Below are 23,063 nucleotides of genomic sequence, written 5' to 3' on the forward strand. Positions count from 1 at the left end.
TCCGCTCCTTCCCTTCTGCGGCTGGGGAAGGAGCAAGGAGCTCCCGGGCGGCTCCATGAGCAGGGGCTGAAACTGTGGGACCAGCGTGTAGATCCGCTGCTGGGAGCATTGAGGCCCCGAGGGTCGCTCTCCTCCCCGTAAATCCAAGCACCGGCCCCATGCAGCCGGTGGGGGCTGCGTGTGTCGTTCCCCATGGTGATGTCTACACGCAGATCTTTGAAGATGAGGTAAAGAACAGCAAAAGGAAGAGGCAGGGAAAAGCTGAGTTAGTTGTGCTGCTCAGTTTGTTGGCTTCTAAAGTGGTGGTGGGGAAGCAGAGGTGAATGTCAGCCGTGCTGGTTTTGTTTGTTTTAGCAGAAAATAGTTATCTTCAGCGTGTCCTTCCTGGTGCATCTGAGTGTTTGTGTGTCTTCACTGGATACCAGGACATATTAAATGCAGAATCATAACACAACATTATAAGACAAGGCCTAGTAAGCCAGATGGGTTTTCTGTCTCTGTCATTGACTTTCCTATTAACCATTCCCCAGCCACACAATTCAGTTTGCTCCAATTTTCCCCTGAGAGGGGACAGTTATTTTCTTTTTTCTCATTTTGAAAATAGTATTGGATGAAAATCTTCGTGCATGTGCTAAATAGAATTTATTATTTTATCATTCTCTTCTGCCACCTTTACCCCACTGTTTTTATCAATAATTTTCTTATTCTCTGTTTGGTAGCTTTGGAAAGAATTCTAACTTTTGATTATGGTTTTTTGAAGGTTCAATTAGTACGCTCTTTGGATGAAGCAAGGAGGAAGTCTAGGGCTTCTATAAAGAGCAGAAGGGTCTCTCTGGTTAGGGATTCAGAAACTTCGTCTGAGGCAGAGCTGTTACCGTGTAACCAGCAGAAAGGGGCTGGAGGAGTGCCCTACGAAGACTTCCCAGAACAGCCACCACCATGCAGGTATAGAACAGAAGCAGAAATACCTGATCGTGTGTTCATGATTGTGAGCATGAAGTTTTAAGATTCGCCCTGGGAACTAGATGCTTCCTAATTCTTGGTCGTAGCACTAACTGCTTGTAGTATCTTGTCTCCTTTCTGCCAGTTGTACAATGTATTTTCTGAGTTGGTGCCTGTTAAAATTTAAATTAGCACGCTAATATTTCTATTGGCCTATATATTGTATGGCTTTTCTTCTTAAAAGCCATTTTATTATTATTTTGTTATTGTATTATTTTAAGCTGTATATCTGATACAGCCAATTATATGTTATTGAACTATATTTTTAAGATTATGTAATAATATTCTTACTGTTAAGTAGATTGTTTTCCTGTATGTTTGAATAGTTTTCCTAAATTTAGTTGGCCTGAATCTCATTTTAATGGAATTCCTACTGCCATTTAATAATGCTCTGCTCTGAGCTGCATTTACAAGCAAAAAAATAAATTAGTGCCTCCATCCTTTTCACCCTAACTGTTCTGCTGAATAATGACACCTTTATTCCCACTTCTGTCAAGAAGCGCAGTGCCCTAACTGATAGGAAGATCAGTGGACAGATAAAGTCTGTTTCTACATTTCTTGCTGTTTCTTACATAGATTTGATACCTGTTAGAGATAACATATATGTCTCTGTAGTTTACATGTATTAAATCTATCGTTTATTGCTTTTATGCCAATGTGTGAGATCTGCTATTGTGATGAACTGAGGCCTAATGATTACTTGGTCTAAATCATTCGAGAAGCAGCAACATTAATTCTTCGCACCGTGTTCTTTGAAGTTTGAATGGAGCATTTAGAAATGTTAGATTAAGATAATTGAATAGAATATTATACGAATTGCAAATCTGTACACTTACTTAGTACATCTCCAAGTTTTATTCTCTGTTTCAGGGAAGCTACGACACTTCAAAAGGCTTGGAAAAGTGAAGATATAACTGCAGCTGAGGAAGTCAGAGCCCTACCTGATTTTGTTGGTAAAATTTATTTTCCTTAATGTCGGATATTTAATTTGCATTTTTAGGAGCCACTATACATATAGTGGTTTGAGCTGAATAAGGTAAAAAACCAAGCTCAGAAATGACCTGACATCTTTTCAATTATTTGTATGTAATTTTGAAGACAAAGAGTCTACTCACAGAAGAAAAAAAATAAGTGAAATTATCAATCAATCACAATTATTGTTTAGAAGGTAAATTGTAGTTATGATATAAGCAGATTTATTTCTTGGAAATTGCAGTTTTCTGCATTATACCTGAACTTAGTTCATAGCTTCCATGCTTTTATCTTTCTGAAACCCACAAATCAATAAAGTCAAAGGAAACTTAGGAATATGCCATATTACTTTTAACCTAGATTTGCATAGATTTCCCTTCCTATGAAGAGCTTTCAAACATGGTAATTGCTGCACAAACTGTAGAGGTCAAAGTGTTGATTTAGTGATTTATTGTGTATGCATTGTGTTTTTTGCAGCAACAGCTTTCAACTTCATCTTCATAATTTCTTTCTTGACAGTTCCCGAGGAAACTGTCAGGAGCAATATCTTGGAACTCCTGTCAGAACGCAGGCAAGGCCGTCATGAAGAAGCAGTAACCTTAATGTATCATGAGCTTGCTTGCATTGCCAGGGTAAGACAAGATTTTGCAATCTAGACTGTCTAGAATACTATACTAAAGTCCAGGGTTAACGTTCAAAGGATAAGACTGACTTCCATCCTTTTTTAGGAAATAGAACCCTTGATTTTGGAGCCCGGAAAATTGTTTTTGACAAAACTGATGGAATCTGATAGAAAAATTGAAATTCTGTTTACAAAGACTGATGCTACTGTGGAAGGCTTCCCAATTGAAGTAAGGCAGCTCTTGCCATTATCTTATCTCCAGTTATTTGTACGTGTTGTCTGCTGTCTACTTGGTCAGTGTGATATACCTCCCGTTGTCTTGCTGTAGTTTTAAGATAAGAAAGCATTTTTTTTTTTCATATTTAGTTTTTCAGTGAGATTGAGAGTAAATCCTTCTTGCAGGGTTTGGAAGAACTGTGGACTATCATTCAGCAGGAATCCTTGGCCAGAAAGAAGTGCGTAAGGGAATTGGATGAAACCCTAAAAAAGGTTGAATGGAGTCGAACTGACAAAGTGAGTTGTAGTTTTAATAGCTGTTAAGTAAGCATAAGATTATTTGTTTATAATACTGGACACAGAGCAAAGAGTAGCTTATTTCCACAGGAGTCAAGGATGCCCGCCAGGTTCTGATGTATAGGCGATTACTGCCTTTTTAACAACATGTCATTCTCTCAATATTCAGGAAAAGATAATTCTTTTCCAGTTACAAAGTGTTTTCTTCTGCAAATACCTGCAGTAATGTTGCAAGGAATGTCTGAGTTGCTTTTGTGCTTTTGCAGGGTTATTTAGGTTGAACTGTGGTCAGGCTTAATGTTATTTTGCTAGGATTCTATTCTAAAGGTGAGCAATAAAAGTAACTGAACATTACAGTGCATCTGGATACATTAATGGCTAGTCCATAAGAAAGTCCTTACTGCTTTGTCCTTGTAGGCAAACAAAAGTTGTCTGCTCTACCTGTGTCAGTTTGTCCTCTCCTGTGATGTAGATAGGTCGAATAGGTCCAACAGTAGCTTTTGTGTTTGAGTAGTTGTGAAAAATACCGGAGATGATCAGGTTTCATAAATTTATTGTCTGCTTAAAACAAGCATTGGTGAATTCACTACAGATGTCAGAAGGGAAGTTGTTTTATTTGTTTCAAATTCAGTTTGCAGCCTATCTGCAGAGCTCTCAAGAATAAGAGATAATAGAGAGAAATCAGTCAAGTAATAATAATAATTAAAAAAAAAAAAAACGTATTTTAAAAAAAATATTCTTATGAATCAGTGTCTAATAAATTAAAATCAATATGTTAATATTCACTTCTCAAAATATCAGCCAATTGAAGGTATTCTCAGGAAAAAAAAAAAATCACTGGTATAATTGAAATGTCAGTACCCTAAGGTAAACAATTACAAACTGTGTGTGTGTGTGTGTTCTTTATTTTTTTATTGTGTAGATAACAGATGTCCTAAGGAAGTACACTGTGATGCTGGAGGAAATTTCCTTCTTCTTACCAGCTGATATTTATAGGTTCATAAACAATGAGGCTATGGTAAGTCTTTTTATACCGAGAGTCAGTTTTACTGTAAGAAGACAGCAAGCTGAAATATACCTGAGAGTTCTTTTATTTCCTCATTTTCAAACTGAAATTCATCATTTCTACCAATCAATTACTGCCTTATAGGAGAGTGTTTCTATTTTGCACAGTATTTTGTCATTTGTATTTTTTTCCTTAGTCTGACATAGAGCTAGCAATTTTTTTCCTGTCACATGCCGCTGTTATATATATATTTTAATACACAGCTGATTAACAGAGCACTGTTGGCTAACCAGAGGGCAATTTCCAAGCTATTCTTTAATCTAATGAAATCAGAGATGAAAAGGGAATTATCACTTCGATTAAAATGGAAAGACAGAGTCAAGAACTGGAAGCTCACACAAAAGAACTATATAGTTCAGAGTTTCAGGTACGAAATTTTACAACAGATTATATTTTGTAGTATGAACAGCACAAAATGGCTAGTGTTCATTTGTGATTTGTGTTTTCTATAAAAAGTAGTATGTTGCTATTTTTCTCTTATAAAAAACAAATAAAAATAATTTAGCTTTTTTCTTTTTTAATTTTTCCAAACAGATAATTTACTTAACTGTGTTCTTCTTCCACCGTACAGAGAATTTATGGTAAATGAAGAAATACAGAATCCCCCAGCGGTGAAAACAGAAATGGAAACTATGATAAATGGACAGATTTTACTTAATGATAAGAGACTGGAAATTCTGCAGCACCTTGTGTACGACAGAAGAGAGTACAGTAACAAAGAAAAGTAGAGTTCTTGGTAGAGTTAATAAAGGAGCTCCATCCACTACAGAATTAACTTTTCTCCATTTCAGTGCACAATTGTACAACACTGCAGTAAGGCAGGGTTTAAACGTCTTCTGTAAAGCTCTTTTTAATGGAAAAAAAATGTGTGTTTTGTTTCCAAAGCTAGAGGGCTATCAAAGGCTTGAAATGCAGAAACACAAGTAAACCTTACTGACACTTGAAACATAGTAGAAAGTGGCAAAGAAGAGTGGGTGGATACATAAAAATTGGTGGTCTTGTCACAGCATTTCTCAATGAGAGTTTAACTTGGATAATTATGAAGAAAGGAGCATTGAAAGAAAGCTCATACTGCTACTTTTCAATTCTATCTATTCTGACAAAAATATTACAATATTGCATTACGGTATTACAATTTTCAAACATTTTTTCTGTTATAATGTATGTAGCAACTAGGTACATCCAGTTCATTGTCAGTAAACAGTGGTCTTGGAAAACAGCAGCCATTTTGTTTTATTTTCATTGCTGATTTGGCTGCAAATGAGATAAAGCAGAGTAGTCTGGTTCATAGTTTTAACATAGTTTTGACTGATTCATAGTTTTAACTGACTGGATTATATTTGAAAGTATCTGATTCTTGTTTCCTATTTCAATAGTGATTTGTTGCCTCCAGCGTGTACGCAAGATGAAGTTAATGAATGGTACAAATCTTTGGAGAATTTAAACCAAAGTATGGGTAAGTTGGGAAATCACATGTCACAAAAATGTCTGGATTTCAAGCAGTTCCTTCCTTCTTTTTTCCTAACAGGAATGAGTCAGACTGGTGGTTTGAACGTATCTTTGGAATATTCTTTGTTCCCTGTTTTCCCATGTACCTAAATTGCTTTGAGCTAGCAATATGGCTCCAGTAAGATTTCTGTTGCATTGCCTCCCTTCTGCCGCCACAAGCATGTTTGCTTAGCAAGGTTTTGCAGGAATTGACTTGGTTAGAATCAATCTGTGGAAAAAAATGAGGTTATTTTAGTCCAGATCAGTACTCAGTCACAGAAAAATACTTCTTATCTCTTGTAGAATAAAAGGTGAGGTATATGAGATTATTCCTTTGTCTTGTAGTATGCCTTCCCTCTGTGTCTACCTTCTGCTTCACCAGAGCACGTGCCCTCTTAATGTTTGTAGCCTGTATTGTAGCAAAGATGTTGGTAGTGGCTATAAATAACTCACTGCTTTTAAGCATAATGATAAAAAGATTTGTGTAAAAATGTCTCATTTTACTGACTGATAATATCAAACAGGTCTGAAGACACTACAGGGGCACACTGGCTGTGCTAAGGCTCAGCACAGGTCCTCCTTCATGTTTCCATTTCACACTGCATTGAGAAATAATGACATTTTTTACAGTGGTTTCTTTTCCATATCTTTCAGATGCCCACAATAGGCAGTGTATGATGAAAATTCGTACCCAGCATGAGACAGTCCAGCAAAAATGTTTGGCAGAAGTGCAGTTATACAAGGTCAGTATCATAGCTGTGTGAATTCTTGGAAAGATTCTTGGTAATAGTATACAATGCGTTGTTGCAATACTATGGGCTTGGGGATCCAGCAAATGTTAAGTTAAATTAGTTCTACCCTCTAGAAAACCTACTGTCCATTTTGTTTCACAGTACCTTGTGGTATTTGTACTGGAAATGTGTAAAAGCAATAACAACTGCCAGTAATGAAAGAAGTGCTGTCCTTCATTTAGAGGACTCAGGGTCAGAACCCTAACCCTTTTCCTGAATCTGTCTTATCTTGGAAGAAATTTCTCATCTCTGCTCAGTTTATCTTTGTTCAAATAAAATTGTACCGCTTACTACCAGAATATGATATGAGGGTTGAATCCTTTCTGTGAAATGTTGTGAGAAACCTGGTTAATGAAGCTACATGAAGTACAAACAATTTTAGTACGCATTCATTTTCTAAAGCTGATGTACTGTTAATAAAGTACAATATGGGACCATCAACCTGCTAACATAAGATGAATGTAGCAGCTCCTCAGATTACACACGAATAGTATAGGTTCAACTTAAAGTAACATTATTGGATGCTATTTCTGGAGCTATCTATTCACAAGAAATTAAGAAATACTAAGTTTAACCATACTCTCTAAAAGCCACACAATATTTTATGTTAGATTATGCATGTCAAAAGCTTAACCTTCTTTTCGTTCAGAATAAACTGTTGAATCTGAATGTTTGCACACAAAAGGAGGCTGAAGAAACTGTGAATTCTGACTTCCTTCAGTGGACTGAGAAACTACAAAGTCAGTTTGAAGAAGAACTGAAGAATATGGATGTATGTTTATTACATCTACTTTTATTGTTCTTTGGGAATATTCTGTTCTTCATGCGCTACTGCCTGAAATGCTATGTGCATCTTAGGCTATTGATGTCATACTAGACAGAGGTCTGTAGTGTGATTGAATACCTATACCATATGTAAAACAAGTTTTACATGGTTCAGGAAGGAGAGTCCGTAAGTGCAACTTCCAGCAAATAGTTCAGTAGTATCCAGTTCACTTAAATCTGATTTATTTATTTATTATTTTTTTTAAGAGAGACTTTGAGGAGCTGGCTAAACAGAATGAGCAGAACTGTAGAGACCTGTACAGATATTTTCAAGAGGCCAGTAGTCTCTGGGATGTCCATCTAATCGAACTGTCCAAGCAGGAAGGTGAACTTCAGAAGAAACTAGATGAATGCAGACACAAACAGAATAAATTAATACAGGTATAAACATAAAATAAGAATGTAGTATGACTTAAGGAAAGGATTTCTTAATGCAGAGAAGCCTTTGGAATTCAAAATACCTGGTATAAAAGCATAAGCATTAACATTTATGCTGGATTTTCTACATGTTAGTTTAATTCTGTCCAGCACATTTTTGGATACATGCTTGTAATTAATTATTTGAATCCTAAATACTTATGAAGCTTTTTAATAATTACTAAATCTTTTTTACTGAGTTCTTTTTATGTGGTCTTAGATGATGGAAAATAATCTGGATATAATTCTGCATAAAATGAGAACAGCGAGCTCTGAAAAAAAGCTGAAGAAATCTTTGGAGAATGCCCTTTCTTCTTTGGATGACATTAGAGCTAGGTATGAATTTTGTAGTGCAAACTTAGTAAGTAAAGTGCATTCTAATTTGGTTGTATTTAGGTCATATTCATGCACTAATGTGAAGGAAAACACTTCTCCTTACTTCCTGTAAGGATGTAAAATAAAATAATTTCCATATTGAACAAGGTTAAGGCAAACAATACCTACACTTCAGAAGCAGGAGTAAGGAAAACCCAACAAATACTGATACTGTTTTAAAAATATGCTGGATCAGTACTGTTATGTAGTTATTCGTGCCAATGCAATCGTTATTCATTCAGAAGCCTTAGTTCAGATTCTTGAATCGTGGGGATCACAAAGTTGATCTGTGCCATCAGCTGTGCTTTGGGCTCACAGATTTGATCTATTTCAGAAGGGTAAGGAATAGAAGTTACTAATAACTCTCAGATAGCCAAAGTCTTTTGGCAATCTTTGTTATGTTTCTTGAATTGTTTCCCATCCAAAATGAAAGTTCTGAAAGACTTTATTGTAAATATTTCTTAATTTTTGCTCACTTATGTATTTATAATGAACTAATCTTTACCAACAAGCCAGGTTGTGGTTGTGTTCAGGCTGAACAAATACAGTAGAACAGTTGATTCTAGCCTGAAGGATTGATTATATGAATTAAAAAGTTAAACTTGGATTTAATATTTCTATACATGCTAGAGTCTATTAAACAACGACTTTAAATTTGACAGGTATGAGACATTCAACAAAGTTCTGGTGGATAAAGTAACACCATACCCAGAAGCTATTTTGCAGGAATTGATTTCTTACAGTGTATCTATCAGCAAATATTTTAATGTAAAAGAAATCTTCAAACAGGTAAAAAGAAGACAAACTCCTTTTGTTTTAAAATCTTCCAGGTGTATTAATTTTTCACTTTGGGGAAATTTTACATCAGCTTTAAAATTTGTATTACATAAACTGAAACATTGCTTTGGCCATAGGACCAAACTGCTTTTATATCAATGAAATAGATATATTTTGAGTAGGAATCTGAATTCCTTACAAGCAAGCAAATCCTTATTTTTATTTTTTATTGCTCTTGTTGCTTTTAGAACTTGGAAGGAAAAATAGACTCCGCATTTCAAGGTCAAGGTAATTCCTCAATGATACAAATAACTCTTTTTTTTTGCTTGTTTTTAATCTGTGCTTCTTTGTATTATGACTAGTAAAACTTTGCTTTAACTGGAAATAATTAGTTGAGGTTCTGGAAGCTGAAAGTCTGGTGGAGCAACAAGCTGAGAGTGTTGTGCAAGAAAATGAAGAAAATCAGAAGATGGATAGCTCTCAACAACAAAATGAAGAAACAAACATAGCTGAGAATGAGGAGATCTTTGCGTGGGAAACTGAAGAAATAGAGAAACAAGAAGATGGGGAGAGAATTTTTCAAGAGAGTGATGAAACTGATGATATAGAACAGGCGGTAAGCTTTTCACAGGTATGGGAACAAGAACTTTTGAAAGCGATGGAAGTTTTGCACAACATCATGGCAAGTAGGAAGTTGTCTACTTGCTGAGGGGAAAAAAATAGAGTAGGTTTTGTTTGTACACAGAGCACACATTAGTCTTTATTGTATTCATTTATTTCTGGACCATCAGGATTTTAGATCCTACTAATGGGTCTATAAAACAGTTCACAAACATTCCTTATACACCACTTTTATCCCTTAAAATAAATAAACAAACCACACCTTCAGCAGCTTTAGTATATGCGTCTATCTTTGTATCTAAGTATTAGCTCTTCAGGTCTCTAGTTACATGAATACAAGTTATTACCATAACAGAAACCTTTCAAAATACTGATGATTCTGCCTATTGAGACTTGCAAAAATATTCTCTGTATGAGTTTGTCCAAATTCGGAAACAGCATTGTTTCCAGTGTCTTTAGGAATCTTACATTAGCTTGAACACTGTCATTATGCACTTACTTTAAAATAGTTGTTTTAGAGGTAGCAGTTGATGATTCCCAGTTGTTTCTTAGGATGTGTTCAAGAGCAGCGAGGTGAAAATCTCTGAAATTGCTACTGAGACTTTTTCCACTTCGAGTGGAAACATTTACACAGTTCTTGGAGCTGAAGAGGCAGAAAAGACTGACATCCCAGAGAGTTATTTTACGAAGTATGAGGAAAAAGAATCACTTCCTGTGTACCTGGAACATGTACTTATCAAAGAAAACGTATTTGTAGAGCTGAAGAAACGGTTAGTATAAAACTTGTGTATGTTCTTTCTTTCCCTTTAGGTAGTAAAAAAACGTCAGTGTTTGGAAGAAATGTTAGACTAAACATGCAAAAAATATTTAAATATTTTGATGCATTTCTTTTATTAATTGATTAAAAATAAAAGACACTTTTGACAATGCTCTTTATACATTGCTCTTAGATGTACTGTACAAGCCTCTTACAGGGCATTCCTATTGTACAGAAATGTATTCATTAATGTAGAATAGGAACAGAACTTCAAAAAACATTACAAGATTTCTGACTCAGTCATATTAATATTATTTATAGTTTCTGTTGACAAAATGAGTAGTACCAGTATTGTGCAAATAGTCATGAAACCGTATCTTCCTGTAGCTGGAAGTTAAATTCTTAGAGTCAATATATTTAATGCATTTTTGTTTATTACTCACTGTTCTTCCCTGTAATATAATTATTTAATCATAGGATTCGCCTCTGCTTTTTTGAACACTTGGAGAAATGGTTTGCAGAGTCCTTATCCAATTCCTGGGCTACTGTAGCTGCCAAGGAGGAGGAGCTGAATTCAGAACTTCAGCAGCATCTTCTCTTGCATCAGCAAAGGCAGGAGAATATAGAGACAAATATCTACAATGTTAGAGCTGGTACCTACTTTTTTACTCTGAGCACTACCTGCCTTCATTCAGAGATGATCATAAGTGGACCAAAATCCGTTTCAGTGTTAGGTGTCTCTGTAGTAGATGACTATAGGAAACAACTGAGTCTGTACTAATTCTCAGTACAATGTTACTCATATTTTTTTAAAAAGATGTTTCTTATCAATAGCTCATGCCTATTTGTGCTATGTTATGGGAATATTCAGCAATACCTTCAGCAGTTACCCTAATCAATGAATTGATTGTAGCTGTAGAACATTGTTTACATTGTCAATGCTTGTGACTGCTCATTCGTTTCATTTAGCAAGTGTTTGCACTGTACAAAAAAAAAAAGTGTTATAGAAAACAAATGAAATGCTGAGGTTGGGCTTCTGAATACAGGAGAGGAAAGAATTACCTGTGTGAAATATTGCTGAGCAGGCACAGATTGGCCACTGAGAAATCTGTCTTGTATGAGGATCTGGAGGGAGACTTAATTTAAGGCAGGTTTGTTGGTCTTTAGCATATTAACTATGAAAAATCCTGGCCTTTTTTTTTTTTTTTTTTTTTGAGGTTGATTGGCTCACTCTTGGTTTACCCAAATATTTTTCCAGAAGGGAGACCAAAAGTGATTTTTTTTTTTCCACAAAAATAGCAAGAACAGCAATTTCCATTAAAAACAAACAAACCACACTTTACCTTTACCTTTACTTTTACAAGACTGAAAATGGAAAGACAAAGAAGATGTCAGCAGTGACCAAAAGTAAAGGAAAAAGAAAAGAGATTAGGGCAAACAAAAGGCATTTGGGATTTGAATCGAATTAATTAGGAGCTGTCAGTGACATAAGTCAAAAACAGGAAAAAAGTCAAAGAAACGGGATCGTGTCTATTTTACTAATATTTTTAAGCTGCTCTGAGATCTGGTTCATTTTATTTTACTGCTGCTTCTGATGATAGTGGTTGTGGTACTCCATAGTAAACAGGGAATAATGACCATACTGTAAAATTTCTTTCCTTATCAGCGGAACTATTACTTCATGAAAAGCGTCTCGAGTGCCACTGTGCAGGTGTGGTGGAAGCTCTGAACAAGGAGAGAGCTGAATTCCTCAAATTTTGCGATCAGCAAAATGACATCATCAAAATCTTAAATTCTCAGATCCATGACATAGAATCAGTCTTCCTCAGTGCTCCTATGACTGAGAAGTAAGTGTGCCTCAGGTCATACTGGTTGTGAAATTCCAGACTTAAACGCTCCTGATTGCTTTCTGGGATGTTCCCAGTTCCTGGCTTGTGTTCTAAGTCTCTTTTATCTGTGTGACTCTTCAGTGAAGAATGCCTGATGAAACTTCTAAAAAAAATGAAAATAATTTGTTTTCTTTCTACTAAACTAAAATTGCTGCTGAATATATGACAATTTTCAAATATTTTCATGGTGATGGTGGTCTCAGAGTAGAAAACCGTTTCATCTATTTAGATTTTATCAGTTTTATTGAACTTGTACAGTAATAGTAATTGACTAATTGGTTTTGAAGGGTAGTCTTCAACTGCTTGCTGTTGTTGTCTGCGTGTTCATCAAAACATTCAGTGTTCAGTGAGTCGTTTGCAGAATACTTAAACATTCCCGAGTTCTCAGATTTGATTGATGTCTTTTAACCAGCAGCCTCTGAACCATAACATGCACTCCTCTTTCAATGCATTTTCCCTGTGTTTTATTATTTGCTGCTAGGTTGGTTTCTTTCAGCAACAGTCTGCACTCAGAGCTCCTTAATCATCTGGAAGTCATCCAGGTTTCCCTGAGGAGTTATCGGAACTATTTGGAGGAAGCTGTAGGAAAATTAAGAGATTCAAATGTGGATTTTCTCAAAGCTTGCAGGTATAAAGATTTCACTGAAGGAATGTTTATAAATAGTCATCTATTTCTGGGTATTAGCATTTGTTATATAGGCAGAACAGTAAAATGAATGTTTTTGTTACTCATCTGTTTTGCTATATGTTTGTATAAAAAAAATAATAATAATTGTTAAGCCACAATGATTAGACTGTTTTCATCACATTTGTTTTGATATCTATGTACTGCTCATCCAAAATACTCTTTAAGTAAAGGAAGACTCAGTCAATTTTTTTCACTTTGCTGGTTGCTTTCAGATTATTTAGTGAAGGAGGCAATTTTTCTTCTGAGGAGGTACAGTCTTTCAGCAAGCATCTTCAGAAAGAAAGTGAGCGTATTGACTCATTTGAAAAGTTAATCATGGCTGATATGGAGAAAATGGAATCGAGCTGTTTGGAGCAGGTGTGTGCAGAGCTTCACTCTTTCAAGTTATGTATTATATTGGCATATTTAATGTGATTTATAATCAGCCTGCTCTCAGACTGGAACTATAAATACTGTTCTAGTTAATTCTTTGACAACTACATGATGGAAAAAATAAGTAGAAATGGTAAGTTCTATTACTTAAGTTGAAAAAAGTGAAAACAAATTATCGTGTCTCTTGTTTCTGACATTTTTAAAGGCTACTGAACTTATCAACCAGGCTGAAACGAAGTTCCGTTATCTCTTTATGAATCGAGTCTTTATGGAGAAGATCCGGCAGCTTCTGACAAATTTACAGCTGCAAATCAAATCAGAGGTACAAACTGAAACATCGCAGCTTTGTTTAAATGAATTTTAATTGTTCATCTTTTATTACATCTAAGAGATTTTTGGCTGAGTTCAGAGTGGATTTATGTAACTTTTTGTGTCAATTCAAATCCACTATCTGGCTTTCTCATCCTAAACCATGGCTTTACTACAGCTGCAGCTATACTAGCACTTTTTGGTCTTGCAGCACATTGAGCATGTATAATTGAATAGACGGGCATTTTTGCATGGTGCAGTAAAGGACATGAAGTGTTGTTTTTGTGAATTACTGTTTTCAGCTCCTCCTCTGGGTACTAGTGACTGAGTGTTTTTACTAACAAGTCTAGTGGTTTCAAAGTGGAGTCTCTGAAATTCCCCAAAATGGGATTTTACTTCACCAATATATGTTTCTGGTTTTAGGTAGCAAATTCCAACTTACAGGCAGTGACATTAAAATCCTACCTGGAGAAACTCCATCAGAAGATAGATACTTGTGCTCACTCTACTGCAGATAAAGAAGTAAGTTCTAAACAGCATGAGATTGTATTCATTTGATTCACCATGCATTTTTATATATGGCAGTCTTTATATATCATACTTTAAATAAGCAACTATATTTCTGAGGCAGACTTATGTCTATACACATTGTGGGGCCTGGGAGGAGAAGAGTACTTTGTCATAGATTTTTTGCTATGGGAGGTCTTCTACTAACTTTCCTGCTTGCAAAACAAAAGCCTCAGTTTCTATACACTCTCATTGCTTCCACATATGCATAAACAAATTGGTGACAGAACAGATTCAAATGAACTTGTATGCAACTGTGTCAGCATATCTCAGATCTCGGATTTAGTAAATACCGCCTGTATTAACATATCTTTCAGGCTTTGACTTCTGAAGAGTTGTACAACTTTACCAAAGTACTGTTGAAGGAACTGAAAAAGAGAAGCCAGTATCTCGATTGCCTGCTAGTCGATACAAGAAGGCTGTATGATAATGTAGGATAGTATTTTAAGTTGTCTACATTTTATTTAATTTTGAGTTAATTTTTGATTTTTAATCTGTATACGTTTTAAAGGCTTTTCAGAATCTGTGTATTGAATTTTCAAATGAAGAAAAGTGTATGAAGACAGAGTAACTTTAGGTCAGCTCTTCTACAGAACTGATTAGATTGGTCATCACTGAGATTACTAAATGTCAAAGCAGCATCACAAAGAGTTGGTCAGCCCTTTGCAAGCTTTTATCTTCAAGGCATAGCACTGTTCATAGCTACATGTTTCACAGGTCCGAAAGAAAAAATCCAAATGTGTCCTAAAATGTTTGATGGAATAGCATATTTCTGTATCGAATATTTTTGCTTCTAAATGTCACAGAGTTGCGTAGCTGTAACAACATTTCTCCTAAAATGATTTGGCCGGTTGAGCAAAACTGTCTGTTTGCTCGATCTGCTTTTGTAACCAGCAACTACACGTACTGCTACTACTACTTGCCTACTACAATCAACAGGCTTTCATTTTTTGCCCATTTCAGGAGCACTTTATACCTCCTGCAGCAGAGGTTACGTTACAAGGTCCAATTGCTCTTGCCCTTCGAACGGAGTGTCTCAGAGATGAGAAAATATTGACGATGATGGGGCTGGATCCTGTCAAGTTTCCTCTGTTAAATCCAAGCAGAATGGGAAAGTCTGCAGTTGATGATTTAGCAGTAAGCGTTATCCAAAATTTACTGGAGTGAGTGTTTGTTTGCTTAAATATATTTTCCATAATTCCAGTTAACCAATTAAGTACCTTCATGGGGTAACTACATTTGCACTGTTGGTTGTAAATGTAATCCTAGCACTTGAATATTATCTCTGAAATTTAGCTGCACTTAGCACCTGGTAGGAGTAGAGAACTTGTAGCAGGGTATTCAAAAGCAACATAGCTCTTCATTTAGTTTCAGAATTAAGTCATCCTGGAAAAAATCTTCAGACCGAAATCCGGACAGAAATGTTTTCTCACATTCATTAGGACCAGGTATGCTGGCAGTTCCTTTAATTTATTTACATTCATCTAAACTGTATTTTCTAACATGTTATTGAGCAGGTCTGGCTTGTTCCAGGCCACTGGTTTACGTGCTAGCTGTGGGAGGATTGTGCATCCTTTCGTGTTGGCTGTTTTTTCTTTGCAATAAGATGATGATTTTTGGATCTTAACCAGTGAAAGCTTCAGAATGAGATAGTATTGTGGTTTTGTTTTTAATGAAGTAGAAAAGTACCCATATTTGTTACAGAAAAAGCAAAAAGGCATAAAGAAAATAATTAGATGTCATGAAAATATGTAGGGGATCAGGATTCCTTTCTGCTGTATATTATCATTGACTCAAAGGTGGGTGCAGTGGTTATCCAAATTGCTCCTGTCCTAATGTTCATGTTGCCTTATCTTTCTTCTCCAGAGCTTGATTTCACCAACTACTTCCAAAAATAGCTTCCCTTCTGCATTCCAAAGTTGCCCTCACACCAAGACTATGGACGTAGCCCATTCGTTTTCCTTCTTATTTCTTGAATTAATCTTGTTTTAAGTCCCATCCTACCTATCTTATATTTTATATCATAGTCATATTGCTCATGCCTCAAAGAACAGTCTTTATCACTATCACAGCTGCTAGGCTACTTCAGTTTTATCTGTAAGAAATGATTGTTCCTACAGTTGTCCTCTTAATGTTGTGAGGAAGCATTTTAAATAAGAATGTAAATTGCATAACTATATAAGAAAGACTTCAGTTGTCATTTATACAATGTTCTTCATTTTTTCTTATTAAATATAAAGCAATTCTTCCCACACCGAAGAATTCTCACTTAAATGTATCTGATGGAGGTCCTCAGAACTCTGCTGCTTACAAGTATGCAGCTCGTGTCCCCAAGAAGTCATCTATTAGCAAAAAGATGCCAAGAGGAAGGTAAGATGTGAAAAGAAATCCCACTTAAAATTACTCCTGTGCAGAAATTTACCTAAACTTTGTACGCTGCCTGTTCTTTCAGAAATCCTTAATGCTTATTTGTATTAGCCTTCTTTCCACCTGTGATTATCATTTGGAATCTCTTCCCTACTTATGTCCTCGTGATCAGCTCTGCATTTTATTTGAGACTTTGGATGGAAAAACGTTTTTCTCCTGTTTCATTGGCTGTCGATTTGTATTGTGACTTTGTTAGAATATAGACTTTTAAATGAAAATGTCTTAATTTGGGGGTCCAGTGTCTGAATAGTATATCTTTAGCTTGGTCCACAGATTGATGAAATGAGCCAATGTATTAGTGAAAACAACAGAAATCTTTTGAAAAACCGCTGAGAAGAGAATGTTTTTCTTTCATCATAAAATATTTTCATGTAATACTAGTTCTGGAGTTACATTTTCTCAAACTTTTCTTCTATTTTATATCCATCACACGACTGGCTCAAAAAATTGGACAGAGAAGCAAAGGACATGTGGATAGTTTCAAATTAATTTTTTGCCTTCTTAGCATACAGAAACACACTAGACCTGTTCTCAATGATAAGAGATACCAAATATTTGGAGAGAAGCCTCCTGAATCTGAGTAAGTCAAGTATATCTACAGTCAGAAATTCATCACTTGTGCTGGGGAGAGGGGGGAACTAACCAACCCTATCTATCTCTGCCCTTGACAGGGAAGGGGATGGTACTAGAGGATCTTTAAGGTTCCTTCCAACCCAAATCATGTTATGATTCAGAGTATTTGTTTGCATATGCCCCAAAAAATGTTTTAAAATGCACCTGAACAAAAGATTTGAAAAACAGTAAATATCACCAATGTGATCTTTCTACAGTATGATTGTCTTTTTTATTATTACTTTTTTTTATTTTCAGTACTTTTAAGGGGATTATTATGAATATTCTCTGGACAGGTAGTAACAACTTGCTCTGTCTTGCTGAGGTAAGAAAAAAAACTATGTTCTTCAGTTACTTTTGCTGTTGTATATCTTCTGTGTCTGCTAAATAACTTATATTTTGATGTTTGCATGGCTGTCCAAAAGCTTTACTTTCTTCACCAGTGCATTTAATTTTGAAATAGTGTTTGACACACAGTATTTTTAATTTAAGTGTTCTTTATAAATATCAACTAAGCATTCCAGAATCTGAGGCAGTGTAATACATGGGGACAAGCACAAACATTCATATCTAGTTGTATAGCAGAACAACTGCAAAGGCGAGGCAATTTCAACATTATTCATTCTAACAGCATCAAAAGAAAATATCAGACTGAAGCAGCATGAAGTTGTGACACATACCCACCTTTCAAAAGGTTTTCCAAATTGTCATAAGTATACTGAAGCATCAGTAAAAGTATCTATAATCAGAACATTCCTTATTAGGACTTGCTACACTATAATGCCATCTTAATAACTAATATTTGAATACATATACCCAAGTTAAGAGCAGTACAGCAGTGAGAGGACTGATAATATCTTTTCAGAATTGGCAATTAAGCTGCACTGTAGTCTCAAAAACCCTACCCATTCAAAGAGAGCAGATAGGCAATGAATTAAAGCTCCTGATACAGTGCAGGCAGAGGAAGACAACTGGTCTCAAGAAGGTGGTTGACAGCCTTATATATCCCTGCTACTGTTATATGTGTAGGTGTGACTTGTTTGAATGTGTTATCAACCCTTTTTCTGTTTTATCTTTACCTCCTGAAAGGAGTTCTACCAAAAAGAAAAGCATCAAATGCCAATGCCTGAAGATATTCCAGAGACATTTGAACACTGTGTGGAAATGTTCAGACAGAATCTATTGTCATACCAAAGTCAGACAGACGATTACTACAACTCCTGTCTTAAAGGTAAATTAATTCAGTTAAGACTTAATTTCACTGAAAATTGCAATGAATCAAGAATTACGTAGCCCAGTGGAAAAACTCCTGTTAAATACCAGTAAAATACTGGAAATTGGGCCAATAACCTCTTTAATATATTACTGACTACAAGGAGAATGGCAAAAGAGTCCTGGAGTAAGTTGAAAGATCTGTATAGGTTAACATCTTTTGGCAAGTGTGTTTCTGTAATCGTGGGATGTAGAAAAAGTGCTATTAGGGACAGAAGGAGAAAATTCCAACTTGTTTGATCCTGGCAGTGTACATTCAACTTGGCTGGGTTTTCTTTCCTTACAATGACTGCTTCTGTGTTACATAAACATCCCTATCTTTTCCAAAAAGAATTTCAGGATCAGTTGAAGTTGTTTGAAGAGGAACTCCCTTATGTCTCTCAGTTGGCGGTTGGTAGTCTTTTAAAAGAACATGAGCAGAAGCTCAGCAATTCTACTGGTAACGTTCGGCACCTCTTCAATAAACAGCTAGAAGACTGGGAGAGCATGAAGGTACATATCCTGGACATATTGGAAAGCTTCCAGTGTAAACAATGCTAAACTCATCAGAATTATAAAATTTCATTTTATTACTCTCACTGTTTGCTTAATCACTCACTGCTGACCTCATCGCTGATTTTATTTCTGTGTTTGCAGTTAGTCTGCAGTTCTACTGTAAACTTTGTATTTCTAGTAACTCAGTCCTTTCTCTCACTGCTAAAAAAAAAAAAACAGATATCAAGTTATAAAAATTTCATGTTCACCTCTTGGTAAAGGGATTACTAATTGTGATGACTTGAAAATTATAAACAAGGTGAGCTCAGGCCCTGTTCTTCAATGGATAGACAATTTGGTATATACTGTACTGCAAGGTTTATTTAGTCAGCCTAGGAATAAACCAAATTTTCTTTCTTTCTGAATGTTGTGACATAAAATGCTTGATTTTACTACTTTTTCATTATGACTCAATTGCACGTTCATTATAAAAAGCATTCTTATGTGTTTACTTAAAGGTGGTGCACAAGAATCAATTATGTCCCTCCCTGGGGCATCCAGACAACTTGCTTCAGCTGGAAGCTTTGTGCCAAGAGGAATCAAAAAGGCAAAAAGACCAAGCTGATGGTATTCATCTCAACACATTGATGCTTAGGGTAACTATAAAGCCATGGCTTAATATGAGCTTGATAGATGTTGCATTTGGAAAGAACAGATTTTGGATAGGTTTTTTCCTCTGCATCAAAAGTAAACTGAAAAATGTTTTCAATTTTAGTGTTCACACAGTATCTTTAAGTTATGTGTCAGCAGCACATATATATTGAACAGTTTAATGTATGCATAAATGCACGTGAATGTACAAGCACATAGATTTGTTAGAGATCTAACTGATCTTTTGTATCACTCATAGAACATACTGAGAAAGTGATGACTTCTCTTTTACTGGTAGAGTTGTTGGATATAAGTCTACATTTAGAGTAACAGTGACATCCTCTGGTTAGTTATTTTACTTGCAGAAGGCAAATGCCTGGAAGGTGTTTTTACTGTGTGTGTTTCATTAGCACAAGTAATTGGCATTTTTCCATATAAGATTAAGAACTTGAACAAACAGAACTTCACAGGAGACACTCAAGAATCAAAACACTCCTGCTCCACACACGTTTCCTGCTCCATCGTCTAGGGTTATTGAAAGTCAGTTTTCCATCAGTTTTATTCCTCTCAGGCCACTTACTGAAAATTCTATACTGTCTGTAGACTCCCTATATTTTTTAATTCCTAAATAATATCTCCTCCTCTTAGCTCTGCATACACACAACATAGAAACACATAAACCCTTTTTCAGAGTAGTATCTGATGAAAGCACTCCGGCTCAAAGTACCTGAATTCCAAAACAGCCTTTGCTCAGGCAGAAGGATGCATTTACAGATTGCTGTTTTTATCAGGTTTAAATGCTCAACCCAAATATACAATTACAGGGCAGCTATACCCAGAACTCTGTAACTTTTTATACATTATTTTAGGTAATCAAGTACTGTTGAGAGCACTACAGAAAAACACTTTTTTAGATCCTTTTATGTATGATTTAGAGCCTTATGTCTGTGATCTGCAGCTGTTGAAAAACATCACGGTTGGAGAGTTGTGTAGTTCTTTTGGAGCTAAACTAAAAGGAGAGGAGATCAAATTATCAAAGGAATTCCTCTCACTTGTATCCAATGTCCCAACAGGACTGTGCTATTGAGTGTGCTCAGAACTTTGTTTCTGCACTGGCTGCCTTCACAGAAAAGCTGCTTCTGGAATTGGATGAAAGTATCACGATTGATGACATACAAGTACCGAGTAAGTAAAGATGAAATTGTGTGTTGAAAGTACTACTCCATTCCCAAAGACTGCAGCAGACTTTCCCTAGAAAGAGGAGACATTTGTATTCTATAGTTCAATGGAAAAATTTGCATGAATGCAAATGCAAAGCTATTTCTTAAAAGTAAAGAACATCTAACTGCATATAATTACTTCAAAACAATATTATGACTGCCAGTGTTTTGTTGCCACTGAGTGTATCATATATTATCTCTCAGATAGTGAAATACCAAGGGAAAAGACATCAGTGTTAATCCGTCGTAAAGAAGCTGGACTTCCTCTAGAAATCTGCAAAGTTGAACAGTTAATTGAACGTGGGAGCAGGTAATATTTGAAGATGCTGAACACTGTTGTATTCAATTTTTCTTCCCTGAACTGACATCAGACACTGTCCTTGTAGGTCTTTTGCTCCACTTGTTAAAACTGCTGAATAATGTGCTTGTCATTAGAGAGGTCATTTAGCCAGTAATGGGGCAGGTCGGATGGGTAATGATTTTAAAGAAAGAATAGCAATCGATCCAGATTAATGTGAATTATGTATTATATTGTAAAGCAATATCATTTGAATTTTATTGCTGTGTCACTTTGCTTACCACTATTTACCACTTGACCATTTTCAAACTTGTGGAATATACTGTTATACTGTGTATTTTCACTCAGGAGACTTGGATTCTATTTACTGTGGAGAGCATTGGAGGTTTTAAAGAAAAAGTTGTACTAAATAAGGTAGTTTCTAGTGAAGAGTTAAAAAAAAAAATCTCTTACATTTAAAATATGCTGTATGAACTAATATGATCTTCTCTCTTTTATTCTAACGTTCTCTATCATGGCTTTTTATTTTGGTTTGATCTGTGTTTTTTTTAAGGACTTGGCCAGGAATACCCATGACCACTCTTACAGACAATTCAGACTACATTATCTGCAAAGAAACTGCATCAGTTACAACAGCAAAGACTACACTGGGCCACGTAGCAGCAGTAGAAACAAGAGATGCTGTATATAAGGTTGGTCTGTGTGAAAGGACTGTTATGGAGCTTAGGGTAGAGGGGAGGCTGTTACTGTTATGGGTTTGTTTGTTTTAAGATTAAAATTATAGCTAGGTATGTTTTTAATACACACAGCAATTTCAGACATTAAAGCCATATTCACCAGGTGTAGAAATCCACTCTGTTGTCCATTTCTTTGTGATGACAAAAAGCAGACAGCTGGTTTTTCAGGGAACCCTCTCGTTCAGATACATTACAATGAGGAATTGTTTTATCAGAGAAGCATGGATGGTGTCAGAAATTAAATGCATTTCAGCGTCACAATTCAAAAAGTAGTTAAGGTCACCATATCTACACAATGCCATTTCAATACAGCTGAGACTCTTACTTGCACTGGCCATAGCTTGTGAAACAATAGTGTTCAGCAATTAGGGGAATATTCTTATGATAAATCATGTTGGAATAAATTACTGGTGTTTACACATCTGTCCTGGAATTAATCTTATTCCTAGTGAACAGAATTCACTTTTAAAACACATATTTTTAATAGGGAAGCATAAAATACACAGTCAACAGGCAAACACCATTAAAACTACACATTTGTATGAGTTTTTTATGTATATAGTTATGGGTTCCAGTAAACTTCTGAAGTAAAGGTAGAGTACTGACTGTGTGCATCTAGTAAATACATGCCACAGTAATGTTTTCTTGAATGTGTAGTGCAGACTCAGTAATAAAGAAATTTTGAGTTTTTTACGGTAGTTCACAAGCTTTTGTTTAGGTATAGTACATTTTTATCAGCTTTGTAATAATTCAGTTCATAATGATGACTTAGAAAGTCCTAGGAAGAGTCAGAGTACGTTCTTTCTGAGGTGCACGCATCTTCCTCTCTCTTCTTTAGAGAAGGTAGCTCTTTAATCCTAGGAACTAATGGAAGGGAGATGAAGATCTTGCATTTTTATAAAAATTTAAATATTGTAGATAATGGAATTTCAGAAGTATTTAAAATGAACACAGCAGAAGGCAATGAATAATTCATTGTTCATATATTTCTATTGTTTAAGGCAGAAAGTAAGTTTCCTGCATGCAATCATCTGATACTGAATAGGACTTGAAATTAGGCAAAGTAAAATTTTGTCTTATTGCTACTAATTTTGTACTTTGTTGTCGTTATTTCTACAGAAATACATGTATAACCTTGAGCAGCAGTTTGCCCAGATCAAGAAAGAAAGTACATCTCAGCTGGTGACAGTTCAGCACTGGGAAAATTGGTGGAAACAGTCCATCCAGAAGATTAAGCAACTCTATACGTGATCAGTCAAATCTTGTTAATGTTCTTATTCGACAAATAAATGTACTCTTTAACAGAGAGAAAGTTATCATA

General features: G+C 35.6%; 1 protein-coding gene across 1 annotated transcript; it reads left to right on the forward strand.

Annotated features, from left to right (window-relative positions):
• Nucleotides 1–158: 158 nt before the first annotated feature.
• On the forward strand, nt 159–22,993 carry CCDC180 (coiled-coil domain containing 180; the record flags this gene model as incomplete). The annotated part of the gene is made up of 37 exons (XM_082775906.1): nt 159–227; nt 890–945; nt 1,873–1,955; nt 2,494–2,606; nt 2,703–2,825; nt 2,999–3,109; nt 4,032–4,127; nt 4,379–4,542; nt 4,747–4,866; nt 5,552–5,631; nt 6,318–6,406; nt 7,104–7,226; nt 7,487–7,660; nt 7,917–8,032; nt 8,734–8,860; nt 9,097–9,136; nt 9,241–9,479; nt 10,022–10,239; nt 10,704–10,879; nt 11,893–12,073; nt 12,597–12,743; nt 13,016–13,160; nt 13,381–13,497; nt 13,908–14,006; nt 14,369–14,482; nt 15,015–15,214; nt 15,426–15,499; nt 16,292–16,421; nt 16,984–17,058; nt 17,349–17,415; nt 18,180–18,321; nt 18,694–18,854; nt 19,355–19,492; nt 20,561–20,672; nt 20,912–21,017; nt 21,559–21,697; nt 22,862–22,993. 37 exons carry the CDS (start codon nt 159–161, stop codon nt 22,991–22,993), a joined length of 4,596 nt encoding a protein of 1,531 aa, XP_082632032.1.
• Between the last annotated feature and the right edge of the window lie 70 nt (nt 22,994–23,063).

This window comes from Aythya marila, assembly GCF_965140915.1.
Source record: "Aythya marila genome assembly, chromosome: 19".
Lineage (NCBI taxonomy): Eukaryota > Metazoa > Chordata > Aves > Anseriformes > Anatidae > Aythya > Aythya marila.